Source organism: Balearica regulorum, chromosome 2 (assembly GCF_011004875.1).
Source record: "Balearica regulorum gibbericeps isolate bBalReg1 chromosome 2, bBalReg1.pri, whole genome shotgun sequence".
Classification (NCBI taxonomy): domain Eukaryota; kingdom Metazoa; phylum Chordata; class Aves; order Gruiformes; family Gruidae; genus Balearica; species Balearica regulorum.
Genome location: NC_046185.1, coordinates 137,083,387 through 137,099,713, shown reverse-complemented (window position 1 = coordinate 137,099,713; position 16,327 = coordinate 137,083,387). Strand labels below are relative to the sequence as shown.

Genomic DNA, 16,327 nt, shown 5'->3' with positions numbered 1-16,327 from the left:
AAGAAGCCATTAAAGCATAAATAAAGATTCTTGTGCTTAATTAGAAGCACAGGCAAGATTAAAACTAGGATTTTTTTTTCTCATTGTTGGGTATGAAAATCAGGCAAGCGCATCATTTTAATATCAGATAAACCCTGGGGTGAAGCTGTGCGGTGCAGTGCGAGTCCAGAGCAGCCCCGGTACGGAGCGATGGGAATGGGAGGGCGCGAAGGCTGACGCTGGCACTGTCCCTGCCTCACTCCCTGCACGAGGGTCTGGACCTACCATGCCACTGGTAAAACTCACCAGTGCTCATTTTCAAAATATCTGCACGGGAAGTCTGCATAAAACCAAATCCTAGTGTTTAACATCTATGCATCTTTAACGCCAAACTACCACACCTTCGGCTTACTTAAAAGCGACTTCAATTTTTCATGGCAATCAGCCAACACAGTAGGGCTGTTTTGTTATTGTTTTAAATACTCAGAAAGAACTGTTTTACCACACCACAGAATTCCTGGTTCAATGACAACATTTCAGACATCAGGAAAAAAAAAAAAAAATTTACTTAAAGCAAGAATCATTAACATCCATTCACCTTGTGTAAGATCATCTTTGCTTTTAGGAAACTTTCATCACAAACCTGAGCTATAAAATACAATCATTTCACGGTCTGCTGATACATAATTTTGCGTCTGCGGTACCACAGTTCCTTTTCATTGTATATCTAAGATATTAGCCATCTCTCATACCGTGTTGTAAACTCATTTAAACCATTTAAGCTGAAACACCACTGAACGTATATTATAGGTGAATACGTTTGAACAACTGCAGAACATTACACTGAGAAGCGGCATCCTCAGAGAACGACTGGTTCTGGGTACATCCCGAGAGATCCAGATCACCGTCTCTGAACTTTGTCATCTTGTCCTCAACATGCAGTTACTAGAATCATCACAGCAAAGCTGCATAAAATTATTTGTTTGAAAATATTTCAACTTACACAGTTCTTGTCTAAGCACAAGCAAGTAATTCATATGATCTTAATTAAAAGTTAACATCTGCCATGATCTGGTTACCCAACAAGATTTGAGAGGTAAACAGTGGTTATATAATCATTTATTGAAACTGTGACTACCGCACCATTAAATATGTTAAATGATAAAATATAACTTTAATGCCATTCAGGACACTTTCTAAGTTTAGGAAGCATACATTCCCTTTTATGTATGTGCAATTGCTACTAGTTTTAACAGAATTTGTTTGAATTAAAAATACATATTTAATTCTAATTAGTCACAATTATTTTGAATGTGCACTACAGTACTCTTCATGGACCAGATCTCTACTCCTTACTGAGGAAATATTTCTAATGACTTAACTGAGAGGTTTTTTCCTGGGTAAAGAGTTCAGAATCCGGCTCATTGTACCAAAAAATTATTTGCTCTCATTTTAAAATAAATGCTTAAAGTCCTACTGTCTTAATTGCAGCAAACACCCCTTAAGAACAAATGACCTTGGGAAATCTGCAAACACAGATTTGAAAAGAGGTGTGAATAAGATAAATACAGAAAGTGTAATTAGCATTACTCTGAAAAAAAGCATAGCTATTGTTGTTTTATTGTTCGGGTTTTTTTAATAATCTATCCTTTTAGAAGAAACCAGTACCTCTGAGGATGTTAGCTCCTCAAAGTTTGAAGCGGTATAAAACACATATTTTACCAACCCAAATATTACCAGTATTTTTGATGCATTAAATTTCTCTTTCCTCCAGAGAAACCACAGGATTTTTAGCAGAAATTAACTCAGGGACAATATGAGCCCAAATACTAACACCCCACAATTTCTGACATTTCATGCACCCCACAATTTCTGACATTTTCCTTGCAAAAATGCCAAACGTTTGACTGTCACAGAAGAATCCAATTATGGAATCAAGGTATCCTACTTAAAAATCAGTTCCTAAGGATTTCTTACATTTCCAATTGTTTTTGAAGGGTTTGTGAGTACATTTAGAGTTAAAGTAATTGTATCAAGTAATTTCTTGTTTACAGAATACACATCCCACACATTTTTCTTAAGCCAGCTATCATTTTCAAATGCAGCTAGGAGGCTAGTATGACTCTAATTTTTCATACACACGCACTTTTTTTTTTTATATATATATATGTGTGTGTGTGTTAATTTGTGAATCCAGAATATCTGCAAAAGGCTAAAAGAAAACAGAAACCCTCCTGTTGAAATCGAGAGGCTATATTTACTGATTGCAGAACTGCGATAGCAATCTTATATAACTTTCTAGAGTGTACTCTGTGCACCGGACTGCTTCACTGATGCTTAATTCTGATTTTATCAGTTTAACTTGACTTAGTCCAGTTTAACTTCACTTAATCTGTTGTAGAGATACATGTATATATCAGTAAATGAGGTCCTTTTTTTTTCCAGTCAGAGAGTAAGAAAAAAATAAAATACATCTGGTTGAATTGTCACAGAAAAACAGTATATTGCTTTAGAGATACTGTCATTACCCCAATTTAGTCTGGAGTAAACAAGAAAAATATACTTCATTCATAGATCTCCAAAATTTATGAAGGCATATTTAGTAGAGAACAAGGCGCATCACTTTATCGGTACTGTAGAAATAGGTGGAGACTATGCTGTCAAAATGTATTAATACAATATTGACATAGCCTTAAAAGCCTCTGTAGGAAAAGGAATACAGCAAGTTAAGAAGTGGTTTAAACCCTGCCAAATATAAACAAAAAAAATAACAATATCCAAAATGTTCAATCCAGGAACATACATTTCCTACTGGAATCTAATTTTAGTAGCATCAGTACCTTAGAAACAAACCCACAAGCCTATACAAAGAAATTAAAAGGACCTGCTAACTGTTGGAAATGAGAACTTAAATTATTCCTTTGTTTAATCTGATATTCTTTTTAAACTATCAGAACTGAAACTCACACATGATCATACTGCAGAAAAGCAAGCAATCATCATTAGCCCAATACACAGACTTCCTCCACCAGCATCTCACTGTGAGAGGGCAAATCGTTTGGATACATCATCCCAGCACTCAAAGGGAAGAGGGCTTTTTGAACCTTGAGTTTGGATCATTACAGGCAGACTTTGTAGGAAATTGAACAGACAGGTAAAGACACCCCAACCTGAATGTCCAAAAGAAAAATGTAACTTGCAGTGTTGCAACTGCCTGCACATTTATATACGCATGCCATTCATTTCCTCTTTTCCTTTATTCACAAATGACTGCAATTCAGCAGGGCTGCCATAAAATCTTCATTGGTCTTCTGTTAACATACTCAACACAAGACACAACGCATAAATCACCAGAACTTTTTTTTCTTAATTTTTACTTTGCCATTCAGAGGAAAATTGGAAAAGATATCTGAAATGATCATCTAACTGAATGAGAATATTTCCCTGAGCTACTTAATTATAGGGGTTTGAGAAGGCAAGTATATTCCAAAAGACTAATAAAAGGTTTTGAAGGATATTAAGCACGTGGCTTTTACTGCTAATAGCAGAAGCAGCTACATTAGTTCTTTCCACATTCAGAGCCATCAAGTCTCAGACTCCTGAAGTAGGCAACATCTGCAGCATAAGCTATCCAACTTAGTCTAGATTATTACCAAAAGTTTTCTTTTTCTTCTGCTTATAGCTATGATGTCTCAAGAGGATTTGGGAAAAGTGCAGATATATTAATGATGATCTTGAGGATGTTATCAGTTTAGATTTTACAATTTCGCTACCTACTGGGTTAAAATCAGTTTGCCAAAAGCAAACATTCACAACACAAAAACACTTAATACTTGTTTGTAGTTTTTAGAGCTTTAAAAAGCCTTTTAAAAGCTGAACTGACAGCTCATTGTGCAAAGGGAAAGCAATTTGGGAAACGAAAAAAAAAAAGTTTAAAACCGGGGCCTGTTAGCTTGCTTTCACTGCAAGTAAACAAAAATAAAAAGTCCCCATTAACAAGCATCCAGGACAAAAGGAGTTAATATTTAATTAAAACCAGCTCTATCCACTGTAACAATGACCTGGAGCCAAACAAGGCAGAAGATGTATGAGTCATTCTTTCTGCCAGTGAATGAGACAGCTGATCTCCGAAGCAATTCCTCAAGACAAGCAGTCAGAACTGGAGTTCTGCCTCCATTCACAAAAACACAGTCCAGCATGAACCATGTGGCCCCAACCACAAGCTTTTCATGTCACACCCTTCCAGAAAGCTACAGCAAAGTAAACTTGAACTTTAGGCATAAACAGACTGATTTCACTGCTTTGTCTCAAGATGCAGCACAGACCTGCTGAGGAACATATTTAATAAATGAAAAGTTAAGCGAACTATAAAAGGCTTAAATTTAACTCTTCCTTCTCCCAGTCACAAACTACTTCCAAAAGCTCAGCTGCACTCCAGGGAAAGGTGCTCCTGTTAAAAAACGGAAACTTTCCAGAAAAACAAGGAGCTGCAAACCTCCTCGCTTCACTTAAAACTTTATTTTGGGTAGCAGAACATTTCCTGTGGTCCTGTGTTCTCTGACCTCACGCTTCACTTTTAGAGCTAAAAGCAACTTGTTTTAAAATATCGATGATTTATTCAAAGCAGCAAAAGAAATTGAAATCGACAGGAAATTATATATGAACAGTAGTATTTTGGCTTCAGCTAAAATAAGACTTCAGGCCTCAACAGTAATGAGTCTATTGAGTTCTCTTTGATTCACTGTCACTTCTGAATATCTGAAAGACTGTATAAATTTTAAGTATTCCTGAAAGAGCTGGGGGGGGGGGGGGGAGGGCTGATGGTTGTTGCTTTTTTTTTTTCCACAGGAACAACTGTTTCTAACAAAGGAGCATTCAGAAGGCAAAACAGTGACAAATTTCAAGATGGTAAAAATATTATTTCCCATAAGCACTGGATTTGCTGTCAAAACAGCCCAAACCCCTTTTTACATAAAGTGAGATGCTCTGACTAATAAACTTAAATGCAGTTCAAAACTAGCTCCAGATCTCAAAATTCTTCCTTATGTGAATAATCCCTAGGAATATGAAGATGGGTTTGCAGAATCTGCTCTTCATTTGCTGCTATACTAAAAATGAGAAAAAAGTTAGCTTAAAAGAAACACTCACATTTAACATTTTGCTACACTCCTCATGGTTCACAAACCCCACTACGCCTTTGAAAATTATTATTTTGAGTAAAAAGGCATCTACTTTTCCAGCAAACAAGAAAAACGTTAAAAAGTTTATTACTACATAGACTTTCAGACTTGTAGATTTCTGGTAGTTTCATTTCTTTTGGATTTCTTTTTAAAAGAATACTCCCTCCTCTCCCATTTTACCTAATTAACTTTTTTTGTGCTCAGATATTTAAGATCGAGAGCTACAAGTATTTGAAAACCAAATCTGTCAGATCACTAGAATAAAAAAAAATAATAAAAAAAGAGAGAAGCTATTCTCTGTATTACAAACTTCAAAATGAAAATCTTTTCACTGTTTATTTTAAGAGTGTCTGTCCCCATCAGACAGATTACAGACATGGAGGTATTAAATTAACTTTTCTTATTTTTACTCCTACAAAAATGTGGATAGTTCTTGAACATGGCTACCTAGCATTTGCCTTTCACTGGGTAAATTTTCAACTTTTTGGCAGAAGAAAGCTACTGGCCAGAATAAGCTGCTACATATCTTCACTGATTTAAACGGAGCCTCTCTAGACTAACATTTGAAGATCTAGTACTTTCTTTTATTAAAAATAATCCTTTGAGTACTAGAAACTACTTATTTTCATACCTCTTCATTTAAGAAATAAACTAGAAGCCAACACTAGCTTAGACATCACCACAACACTGGTGCATCCTTCGCGGTAGGGGAATTGAGGGCAGAAACTTATTTCCTAAAGTTCACTCCAAATTTGGGTATTAATTATTTGACAGAAATAACTTACTTTCAGACACCAAGAACTGTCTTTCAAATATTAGTAGCTTGTATTAGCCATCCACTCAATTTAGCTAAGCTGCAGTAGAGGCATGAACCCATTACCTGTGGCTATTATTTCAAACCACTTACTGTTCACTTAATCTTTTTGTATTTATTCAAGTCACCCAAAGAACATTATATTTTATTTTTCAGTTTATTACCATCCGAGAAGCGTATTATCTGTTGCTCTAAGCAGCAGATCTAGCACATAAATTCATTATTTGTCTTTGCTTGGGATGCCTTTTATGTATCTTTAACAAGCTGTAGGAGAAACTAGTATCTGAAAGAGTCATTTTAAATAAAAAAATGGGGTTTTGTTAATCTGTTATTCCCCCAAAACCAAATGCTTTCACCATGGAAAGGAGACTTTCACTCACTAAGAATTTTTTCTCTCTTTTCTTTTAATTCTAGAATAACAAGTAACAGCTACCATGATGAGATAACATTAGATTAATATTTGAACCATTTTTTCAAGTCACTGAACAATTGCTATCTGCCAAAAGCAATCTGATTCCAAATATACAGAATCAATAAAGTCATTTTATAATATTATCATGACAAAATGTTGCCATCTAGTTATTTAAATATGAAACAAAAGATATTATCTGAATACTATTTGCCTTGGTAAGCAATAGGCAATTTTAACTATTTCCTTTCAAATTTGAAGGTTGAAACAATTATTAAAGCCTTGTCACTTTCATTTTCTGACATCAGGAAATAGTTATAATCTATCTTCTGTCCAGCATAACAACTGACATGAGGGAACCTTATTCAGGCTAAGTTTACATCAAAATAGTTCAGATTCTTTCTTACATATTTAATACTACACAGAGTAAGAAGCAACACTCATTTCTATAAAAATCTAGTATGCAGCTAGTGGTACACATTTCTAAGTTTTCTGTTAGTAATATTCAGCTTGTTAATTACGGAATAATAAAATATTAAAGAGGTTACTGAATTGTTTACATTTTGGATTAATTCTTTAATACATGTGAACCTCCCACCATTTTCAATAGGAAAAGAATACATTTTTTTTTGGTTTTACTTGTTGACCACCAACTTGTCACAGGTGACACTAACTGTAAAAACCTCCAGGCTAAAATATGTGATGTAGTAAGGATAGCTTCAGGAAAAGCAAAGCAAAACAAACAAACAAACAAAAAAATACACAAGCATTTTTTGCGTGTCATAAAATGCAACTCACTTTCTTCCCCTGACTAATAAGTAGATTTTTGACCTGGTTACTCCCCAGTGGGGATCTGAACTCGTGGGAGAAACCTGGTCAGCTGCCACTGCTTTTCTTAAAAAGGGTCAAGATGTTTTAAAATTTCATGGTCATTTCCCTGGCTCCAGCGCATTATGAAAAGAAATATGTAAACATTACTGATGCTGCCAAATTGGCAGACTTCTAGCCTATGAAGGTCCAGAAGAACATAAATGGACATATCTAGCAATGGGTAAACAAGTCTGATTTCAAAATCTGTTTCCTGGCTAAGCTCATCCATGTAGACATTTCAGCAGAGACACAATATCCTCAAACACTAGTATATTATAAAGACTACCAAAAGTTGTTTAGGGTGGGGGTTTTTAATAAAAATTTGGGATCAAGTTAATAGCTCGATATTTGATTTTGTCATCTTGACTTTTTATTTAAGTTTTAGTTTAGCCTTTAGAAAAGCTGTGCAAAGTTTGTGTTTTATGGAAAAGCTAAAAGCATGGCGTGGCCTGAATCATATAGATTTAGATTAGAAGACTAAAAAATCTGTAATATTTATTTGTAATATGCTGTGGAAAAACAAAATTATAACATTCTTTAGCTTTATTATCCTCTGCTACATGAAAAGGCAGCTTTTTTTTTTTTCAGTTTTAAATACTTGCCAGATGATGCTATCTGCTTTTACAAAGGTTCCTCAACCTAGCTGACACAGGACTAGACACCTTTCTCTCTCAAAGCCTATCTAAATTTAAGTGAAATAGACTCAGATAAAGAGAAAAAAAGGCTTTCAAACAATTCATTCTAGTCTAAAATAAGCAGTGCCTCCAGAATAAAAACAGCCGTTGCAGTAATTTATATACCTGCAAAAATTATTGAATCAGTTTTAAATTCCCTATTATTTTTCAAACTTACATTATTATCTGCACATGCAGATAATAAACTTACATTATGAATCTGCCTGTATTGTTCTGACTTATGATCAAAGAAATTTAATCATTTTCAGAAACAAAAGCATCCATGCCAGTGAAAAAATCAAACTAAAAGTTCTCCTTTCCATCACAAAATAGTACCTTTTGAGCAGTATTTTAACATACTTCTGGCTTGTTAGAATGAATGAGATGATACAAAATAAAGAGATCCTTAGGAAAACTACCACAGGGAAACAGTTACAGTTGTATCTGATCATTGCACTATAAAAATGATCTTAGCACAGGACATTCTGTTTTCAGTGATTAGGAAAGAACCATATTAATTCATAAAATTATATCCTCTGATCCATTAATTTAAAGACCATTTTTTTATTATCTACCAAATAACTGTATGCTAAAAATAATGCTAGAATAAAAATGTCAGCGAAATAAACAAGATCTCACAACTTACTTATAGGTTAAGAACTTGACTAACTATATTTAAAGCTGTTAAAATCGGTATGTAGGTAAGTAGTCATCAGCAATATTTCCCTCTTTCTATGAAAACCAGCAGCAAGCACTTCACCCTAACATCCCTCCTTTCCCAAAAAAGCATAACATCTATTCTATAAACAACTGTCCATAGTCCAGTACACAATAAAAATTAGAAATATGTGAATACTCACAGTCATTTAAATCAGGATAAATTTGGAGAGATTATGTTAACTTGCATCAAAATGTTTATTTCAGATGCAGAAGTTTACATAAAAATTCAACCAGAAATATTAAGGACAATGCATAAAAATCTTTAAGCTTGAAATAAACAGAATCGTAAATATCAAAAGAAAAAAATCAGAAAATATTGCTGAAGAGAACAAATACACTTCAATAAACAGAAAGCTACATTGCATTTCATTAAAGTTCTCTTAATGCAGCAGCTCTTTTTTTGTTATTGTTAAATGAATCTCTCAACAGCTACTCAAATTCAGATTTGTACATTATTGTTCTTAAACCTTCTCTCTTTAGTAGAATGTGCTCTGCAAGATTATTTGAAATACTTAAAAGCACAAGCAGGTGTAAAACAGACTGATGACAGTTTTCTAATCACCCAGTACACAATCTCACAACTACAAATATGAAGACAAAAATAACATGCAAAATATTTAAAGGTTTCTGAAAAAAAAAAAAAAAGAAATAGTACTTTTTAAGTATTCCATACACACCTAGTGTTCTGTGTTGTGAACAAGGTGGAAAGAAGACACTTGCACTTAAATCTTGAAGCATCCCGTCCCGATGAACCCAGAGAAACTAATTTCTGCCATCAGAAAAGTACTCCACCAGAACACCAAATAATTGTATGTGCTGTTCTGAAGGAAACAGCAAGCCCAGTTCTGGCTGTATGTAGTCTCTCGAGGTACAATAATATAAACCTGATCAATTGCAATTAAAATCTGAACAGAGGCTTAGAACTTGAAGTCTTGGTGCATTAGTTCTTGCCAAAAGCAGATGTGATTGTGAGCTGGAAGCAATTTCTCCTGGTAATTTGTGATGACACTGGGTAGAGCAGCCCCAGAGTCCCCAAAGACAAACTCATCAGAGGCTCTAATGTATGCATGACACATGAGGTGGCTCTTTTAGAGCTCAATTAATTGGGCTGAACATTAAGACAGCAAGTTCAGGACTTTTTTTTTTTCCCCTCCAGAGTTGCTTTTCCTCTTTTTACAAGCAGTTTTTTCCCTTACCTTCTGCAAGCCATGTCTCCTGTAATTGGCTCAGATCTTGAAAGAGTTCTGCAAAAGATGAAGACATGGATAAAAGACTCACACCTTTAATCTCCTTGTAAGATTAAAATATGCTCAAAAACATATTTTTCTTTAAGAACAATATACATGAATTCTATTTTGGCAAACATACAGACAAAGTAGATATTTTCAGGTTACAGTTAATGATTTTTCTACACTTGTTACTAAAAAGAAGTACTGACTGTATTTTTTTATCAACTCCTGAAATAATAACCGGAATCTTAACCAAGTTCTATAGTATAAAAGGCTCATGCAGCAATACATAGAAAAGTTAAAAATTATATTCTTTCTTACAGGTGAACTATTTCTCCTTATACAATTCGGGCCTCCTCCTGCAATATCTGCCCCAGATAAAGCTCTCTCGGACTTCAGCAGGAGTTCTGCCTGAGCAATGACTGAGTATTGTTATTAGTAGGGTTGTAATTATCACATAAAAATTTTGAAGCAAAGACCTGAGATGCTGCGATAGCAAACAGAAATGGGAAATCTTTTGTACTTCCCCTTATGTTTTACTTTGTATGACAAAAGAATCACCACCTTTTCCTCTATGCTGTACTCACTGGACTTCCTTAAAGTGAAACCACTTCCTCCATGGACTGAGTTTTGCAGCACCTTTTTTTGTTTGCAATTCACTGAAATCAATTGCTTATAATGGGTGTAAACCAGAGCAGCATTCGGCTTACTTGCAGAGCTCAGAAACGCAGTTATGAAAATTCTGTTTACTAAGACTAAGTAGGATATTTGAACTGACAAATGGTTTATTTTTAATTTACTGTATTTTGAGAGAGACTTCCTCTTTTTATGAATGCTGACAGATAACTATTTACATACACTTAAGTGACAGTGACTATTCATTTACCCTGTGGACTGATACCTCATGTTCATGTCGGGAAATCATTTAACTGAAAATCAGAAAGTTGTTTTCTTTTGAATCTACCCAAGAATAAACTTTTCCAAACAAGTAAGTGGGGATTTTGAAAAGTGTATCAATATGTCCTCACACTGATAAGATTTATATAGAGGTAAGTTGTTGGCCCCTATATACCTTCCTATATGTCTTACATACTTAGAGGGGTGTAGGCGTAGCATCTATACTGACCTCGTAACCTGAGGAAGTGTTAACAGCTATTGCCAGACCACAGTTCTCAACCTACAGTCATGTGAGTGGCTACTGATGGGACTAAGTTACAAATCTTTGGCTCTCCAAAACTTTGTCCAATCTAGACTGCCTTAATCGAACTTCCCAGGATTTTTAACCCTACCAGTGTCACACAGCAACAGAAAGAGGCTACCAGACGCCAGGAGCCTGACTACTAGCTCTACAGTAATGCTAGAGTGAAAACCACCAGTCTCCACACGAGCATTCTCACTCCTGCTACCACCAGTGAACACACACCAGTGAAAAGGATGTTAAAAGATGAGAGGAATGAGGAAAGCCCTGAATCTCAAGAGGCTTGAAGGTGAAAAAGCCAGGTGCCACGACTTGTGCTGCAAAGGCTTGGCCTCAGTGCATGACATCCGTGTGCCACATGTGCAGCAGTATCTAAAATGCAACAGGCTAAGTCAAGGAAGAGATATCAACTTTATCAGTTTATTGCCTTTGCCAGTTTGTTTTGCAGTAGTAAATGCAATTTTCTTGTCTTGTTTATTCAGATTGATCTAGATACATTTATCTCCAAAATAAATAAATAAATAGCTCTCAAAATGCTTCTCTGCCTTAGTAAGTAAGTCGGGGAGGGGGGGCGGGGGGGAGACGGGACGGGGGATGACAAGCCCTCACCTTCTGAATCATGAGCCAGGTCTCTGTTAATGAATTTTCTTTTCCTGACATTTGTCGGTCTCTCATTACAGTTTCTCCCACGCGGATTCTATAAACAGGAAAGATCAGTTACTTTAGAAATCTGAGGTTTGTTTTTTTTTTTCATTTAATCAAGAATACTTAAAGCCAGCATGAATTCTTTACATTTTCAAACAGGGAAACTATCGTCTTGCAGCCTCCAATTTCTAGCAAAAAGATATTGCTGAGCACCTAACATCCTCCAAAATATTCCCATGTCTAAATGCAACACATTTCTATCTATCTATGTAGAGATCTATTTGCACAGATACATACATATAATGTGTTCAAGCAGCAACACAGTACCAACCGTGTATTTTTAGCATCTAAAGTACACAAACCTACACAATAGCACATAAATCCCCTCTGCATAAGCTATGCAGGAGAACCCAGATATGAAATTATAATAGCCTGCTTTGTTTCCCTGTGTTACTTATAACATTGTTTGCAAAGTCCTGAAAGAAAGAAAAAGGAAAAAAAAAAAGGAAAAAAAAATGTTAATGTTTGCCTCATTCTTCTGAGTGTTGCAGGCAAACGCAGCCAGAAACTTTGAATGCAGCTGCTGCTGCTCTTGCCTCTCTCATCTGCTAATCGTGTGCATGATTTTTTAATCATCCCAAAACTGTCTTTAAAAGAACATGATGCTTTACTGAAATAACTAAGAAGATAGACTCATCTTGCAGTCAAAGCTCCCAGATGAAGAGTCGCCCCTACAGCAGTAACAAAGCAGAGACTCTGCAAAACTCCCCCACAGAAATAAGTCGGAGTCAAGTTTATAAACACCAACTTTGAACTGATCACTCACATTGGTGACCATGTAAGGCACTTGCTGGTCATAAAATCCATCCATTCTGCAGCTCTTCCACAAGTCTTAGCTCAGTGTTTTATTTACTGGGCATTTGATCTGGAGATTTCCTCAGGATCTGGACTCCAATCAGCCTAGAGGGGAATACAAGATGGCTTTTAGATTTAAAAAAAAAAAAAAAAGAAAAAAAAATCATGAATGAACTGCTGAATTTGCATAGCTAATTAACCTCAAAGAGTCCCATTCATAAAAACAACCCTCCCTTCTCTGCCTTCACCTGGGTTACACGCTTCTGCCAGGAAAACACAGAGCAAAAGCACTTGGAGGCAGCAGCAGAAAGCAAGGCGAGAGGCAGGGTTTTATTTACACTCCCCGCCGTATCCCCCGGGCGATCCGCGCAAGTGGCAGCCCCGACTCTCGCAAACGTGTGCTCAACTCGTAATGGCGAACGGCGGGGCTCGCCGCGCACCTCACGGCAGCGGCGGCAGCGCCCGCCAGCCGCAGCCACGCACACACACACGCACCCCCCCCCCACGCACCCCCCCCCCCCCACGCACCGAGCCACCTCCCCCCCCCCCCCCCCCCCCCCCCGCCAGGATCGCTTTTGCTGCCCACCACCACGCAATCCTCCGGGGCGGCGGACAAAGTTGCGGGGAAGACCCACCTGAAGGCCACGCGCGGCGATCGGCTGCAAAAAATTCCCTCCAAATTTAATAAAAACATTAATTATTCCCCAGCACTTCCCCCTTGGAAGCAGCGAGCGCCACTGACAGAGCTCAATCCCGTGGTTTTTCCTCTCCTCCTCCTCCAGGGGCCCCCGAGCCGCGCCGGCGGATCCCCGCCGCCCATTGGCTCCCCGCGCCCCCCGCCGGATCGCCGGATCGCCGCGCCGCCCGCCCGCCGGCCCCGGCCCCGGCCCCGGCCCCGGCCCCGCCGCCCACCGCCGCCAACGCGGGGGGCGAGTCACAGCTCTCCCCTCGGCTCCTCTGCCGAGGGTGGCGGGGAGGGGGGGATCGGAAATCGCAACTCGGATGCGCGGCGGTGCCGCCACACGGATCCCGGGATCCTGCACACCATATCCCCTACACACACACACACACCTACCCCCGGGTGGCAAGGCAACCCCTTCCCCTCACATGATTTATTTTAAAAAATAATAATTAAAAAAAAGTTTAGCCTCCCTGACTCCGAAAAGCAACATAACACACGCACACGCCTTTTCTGATGGCAGAGCAGTCCCGCAAAACTTCGCGGGAGCCCGGAGGTGAGGGAGAGGTGAGCGCGGCGAGAGGCTCATGCCACATCGGCGGAGACTTCGCACCGCTCTGTCAGGATCTGGTGGCATCCCGGAGTGGTTGGTTGGTTTTTAGTTTCCCCGCTTTTTTTTTTTTTTAGCTGAATCATAGAAAGCAATTGTTATTTCTACTAGGATGACATAATTTCTAGGTTTTGTGGACAGAATTTGGCAGCATCCAGGCACCGGATCTAGGGGTTTTTTTGGTGCAGTGGTGCCAGGACCTATCAAGCTCAGGATTTCTGACGACTTCTCAAAGAAAGCTCACTTTCTTTTCTCTGTATAGAATGGGTGTTGGAGGGCTGTGTCCAAAACCTCTGCTTTTTCTGAACTGCCAAAATGCACCAGAGTGTGTGGTTTCATGTAGCAGCTATATTTGTCCTCTCTGCACACTGAATGCCAGGTATCACGGGAATCAGGTGGTAAATTTAGGTATTCATGACGCTGTCTTGCTGCAAGATATGAAGTTTCAGATTTTTATGATCTGATGTAGTTCAGCAATTAACAGGCAGAGCCCCAAGCTAGCAAGCCAAATTTTGCCTCCAGCCCTTTCTGAGGGTTTGCTTTATAGCTAGGGGTGTAAAGGCAACTGAAGAAACTTGCTTTTGCATAAATTGCCTGCAGTAGTGTTAACAATTTTCAGGTTACTTCTTCTATACTACTTTGTTTTGAAAAGAACAGTTGTTTTACTACACTGTATTCTGGAGCATGTTACTTTCCACCACCTTTTTTTTTTTCCTTCTTCTTTTCTTCCCCTCTTTCTCCTCCTTTCTGATCTCTCTATTCATACTCACTTGCCACTTGTCCTGTCCAGCCAAGGAAGAAGGAAGCACCATGTTCCTGCCGCTTCTTGTCCTTCCCATACTGCCTCATCAGGGAAAATGTTCACCACCAGTAGCTTGTTTTCTGTGTTCTTGCTGCTTCTGTTTCCACATACACACCCTAGCACACCTGGAATAACAAGAAAGTAATGATATTCTGAATGTCGTATAAACCTATAATCGTTTTATTGTGTTCTTGGCCAAGTCTCTCAGTTGCTGCTCCTGTAAGCCACTTTTGTGACACAATAGGGGAATAAAACTCTACCAAATGTTCCAGGTATAAATGAAATTTCTTGGATAACGAGGCCATCATTTTCTTATTTATACCTATACCCAGACTAGAGCAGCTGCCGAGCTGGGGATGATGGCTACAGCTCTGTCTCTAGGGAGCACGTGGCTACCATAACCCATGGACCAGCAGAACTGCTGAAGCTACTACCTCTAGTCATCCATCCCACCCTGCTGACCAGCTCCTGAAGCACCAGAGTTCACTGCGTACTCTTTCTAAACCAACGGCATTGATGGATTGGCACGCTAAAAATTATTGGTGTGCCAGCCCCAACTGAAGTTTCCGAGAGACCTCAGACCCATCAGGTATTAGGTACCACCTGTGAAATTTGCACCGCTGGATCCCATCCTGTGCTTCCCTGCACCATGGGCTGCACCTCACAGGTTGCTGGCACAGCACCATGGCCACCTTCCAGCACACACACTCCCACGGACACAGGTTTGGCACCCCAGTTTACGGAGCCGGAGCAGGTCAGCACTCTGCAACAGCCAAGCTCTCCATGCTCCCGGTTGGGCTGTAACTCCAAGAGAAGCCATACGTTAAAGGTGTCCCAGCAGGAGACACGCTGTATGGCTTGCTGTTACTCCTCACACCACACGCCTCTTCCTTCCCTCCTCCCCCTATCTGGCCCTTTCACACATGCTGGGGAGGAAAGGAAGAGTAAAGCTATTTTGAAGCCCTCTTTATCCTCCTCACTGTTCATCCACTGTGCTGAGTGGTACTCAGGGAAACTTCATTAACTATTAAGAGGTAGATGCTTACAGAGAAAAAAGAAAAGAAAAAAAAAGCTGCCCGCATATCTATTGGCAACCCACTCCAAGGTCTGTGTGCAGAAATGCAGCCTTGTACCATCACCAGTCATACCTGTCTTACATGCAAATGGGTGAGGCCACAGTAATTATTTTGTAATTTTGCATGTTTGTCTAAAATTCTTGCAAGTTTGTTTTGTTTTTTTTTAAATAAAGTTTTTATGTTTTAACTACTATTTTCAGAAAACAGTACTCTTAAGTATCTTTTTATAAAAATAATCCTTTTAGAAAACTAAAAAGTAACCTGAAAATCACTTTATTTTTTAGTTGAAAAAACTGAACATTTTTTACCAAATTGAAAATATTCTAAAAAATGTGCTGAATTTATTTTACTAGGAAAAAATTGCTTTAAAAAATTCAGCTTTTCTAATGGTACTGCTTTAGAAGCAAGATACTTGTTTTCTTTTAGAAACAGACATGTTCAATTACACTATAGAGCTTCACTGTATATTGAAAATTATATATTATTCCCATTTCATAATGGCAATATATACTTTACACTCTTATCAGAAAGAGGACAACGAAATATATATTTCTTGCCTGATTTGACACATTGTGGAGCTACAAATA

The 16,327-nt window shown here is 38.3% G+C and overlaps 1 protein-coding gene across 5 annotated transcripts in view; it reads right to left on the bottom strand.

The window, feature by feature from the left end:
- Positions 1-13,370, bottom strand: part of ETV1 (ETS variant transcription factor 1) — a 66,821-nt gene extending 53,451 nt beyond the window's left edge. The window contains exons 1-4 of one of the 5 annotated variants that reach the window (XM_075746086.1): positions 13,209-13,370; positions 12,545-12,678; positions 11,683-11,770; positions 9,843-9,890 (exon numbers count right to left, since the gene is read on the bottom strand). In XM_075746086.1, coding sequence (XP_075602201.1) covers positions 9,843-9,890; positions 11,683-11,770; positions 12,545-12,589 — 181 coding nt within the window. In that variant the 5' untranslated portion in view covers positions 12,590-12,678; positions 13,209-13,370. Of the gene's footprint in view, positions 1-9,323; positions 9,719-9,842; positions 9,891-11,682; positions 11,771-12,544; positions 12,679-12,821; positions 12,974-13,208 lie in introns of those variants that run through there. The other 4 variants (XM_075746088.1, XM_075746087.1, XM_075746089.1 and 1 more) reach the window with 4 other exon arrangements.
- Between the last annotated feature and the right edge of the window lie 2,957 nt (positions 13,371-16,327).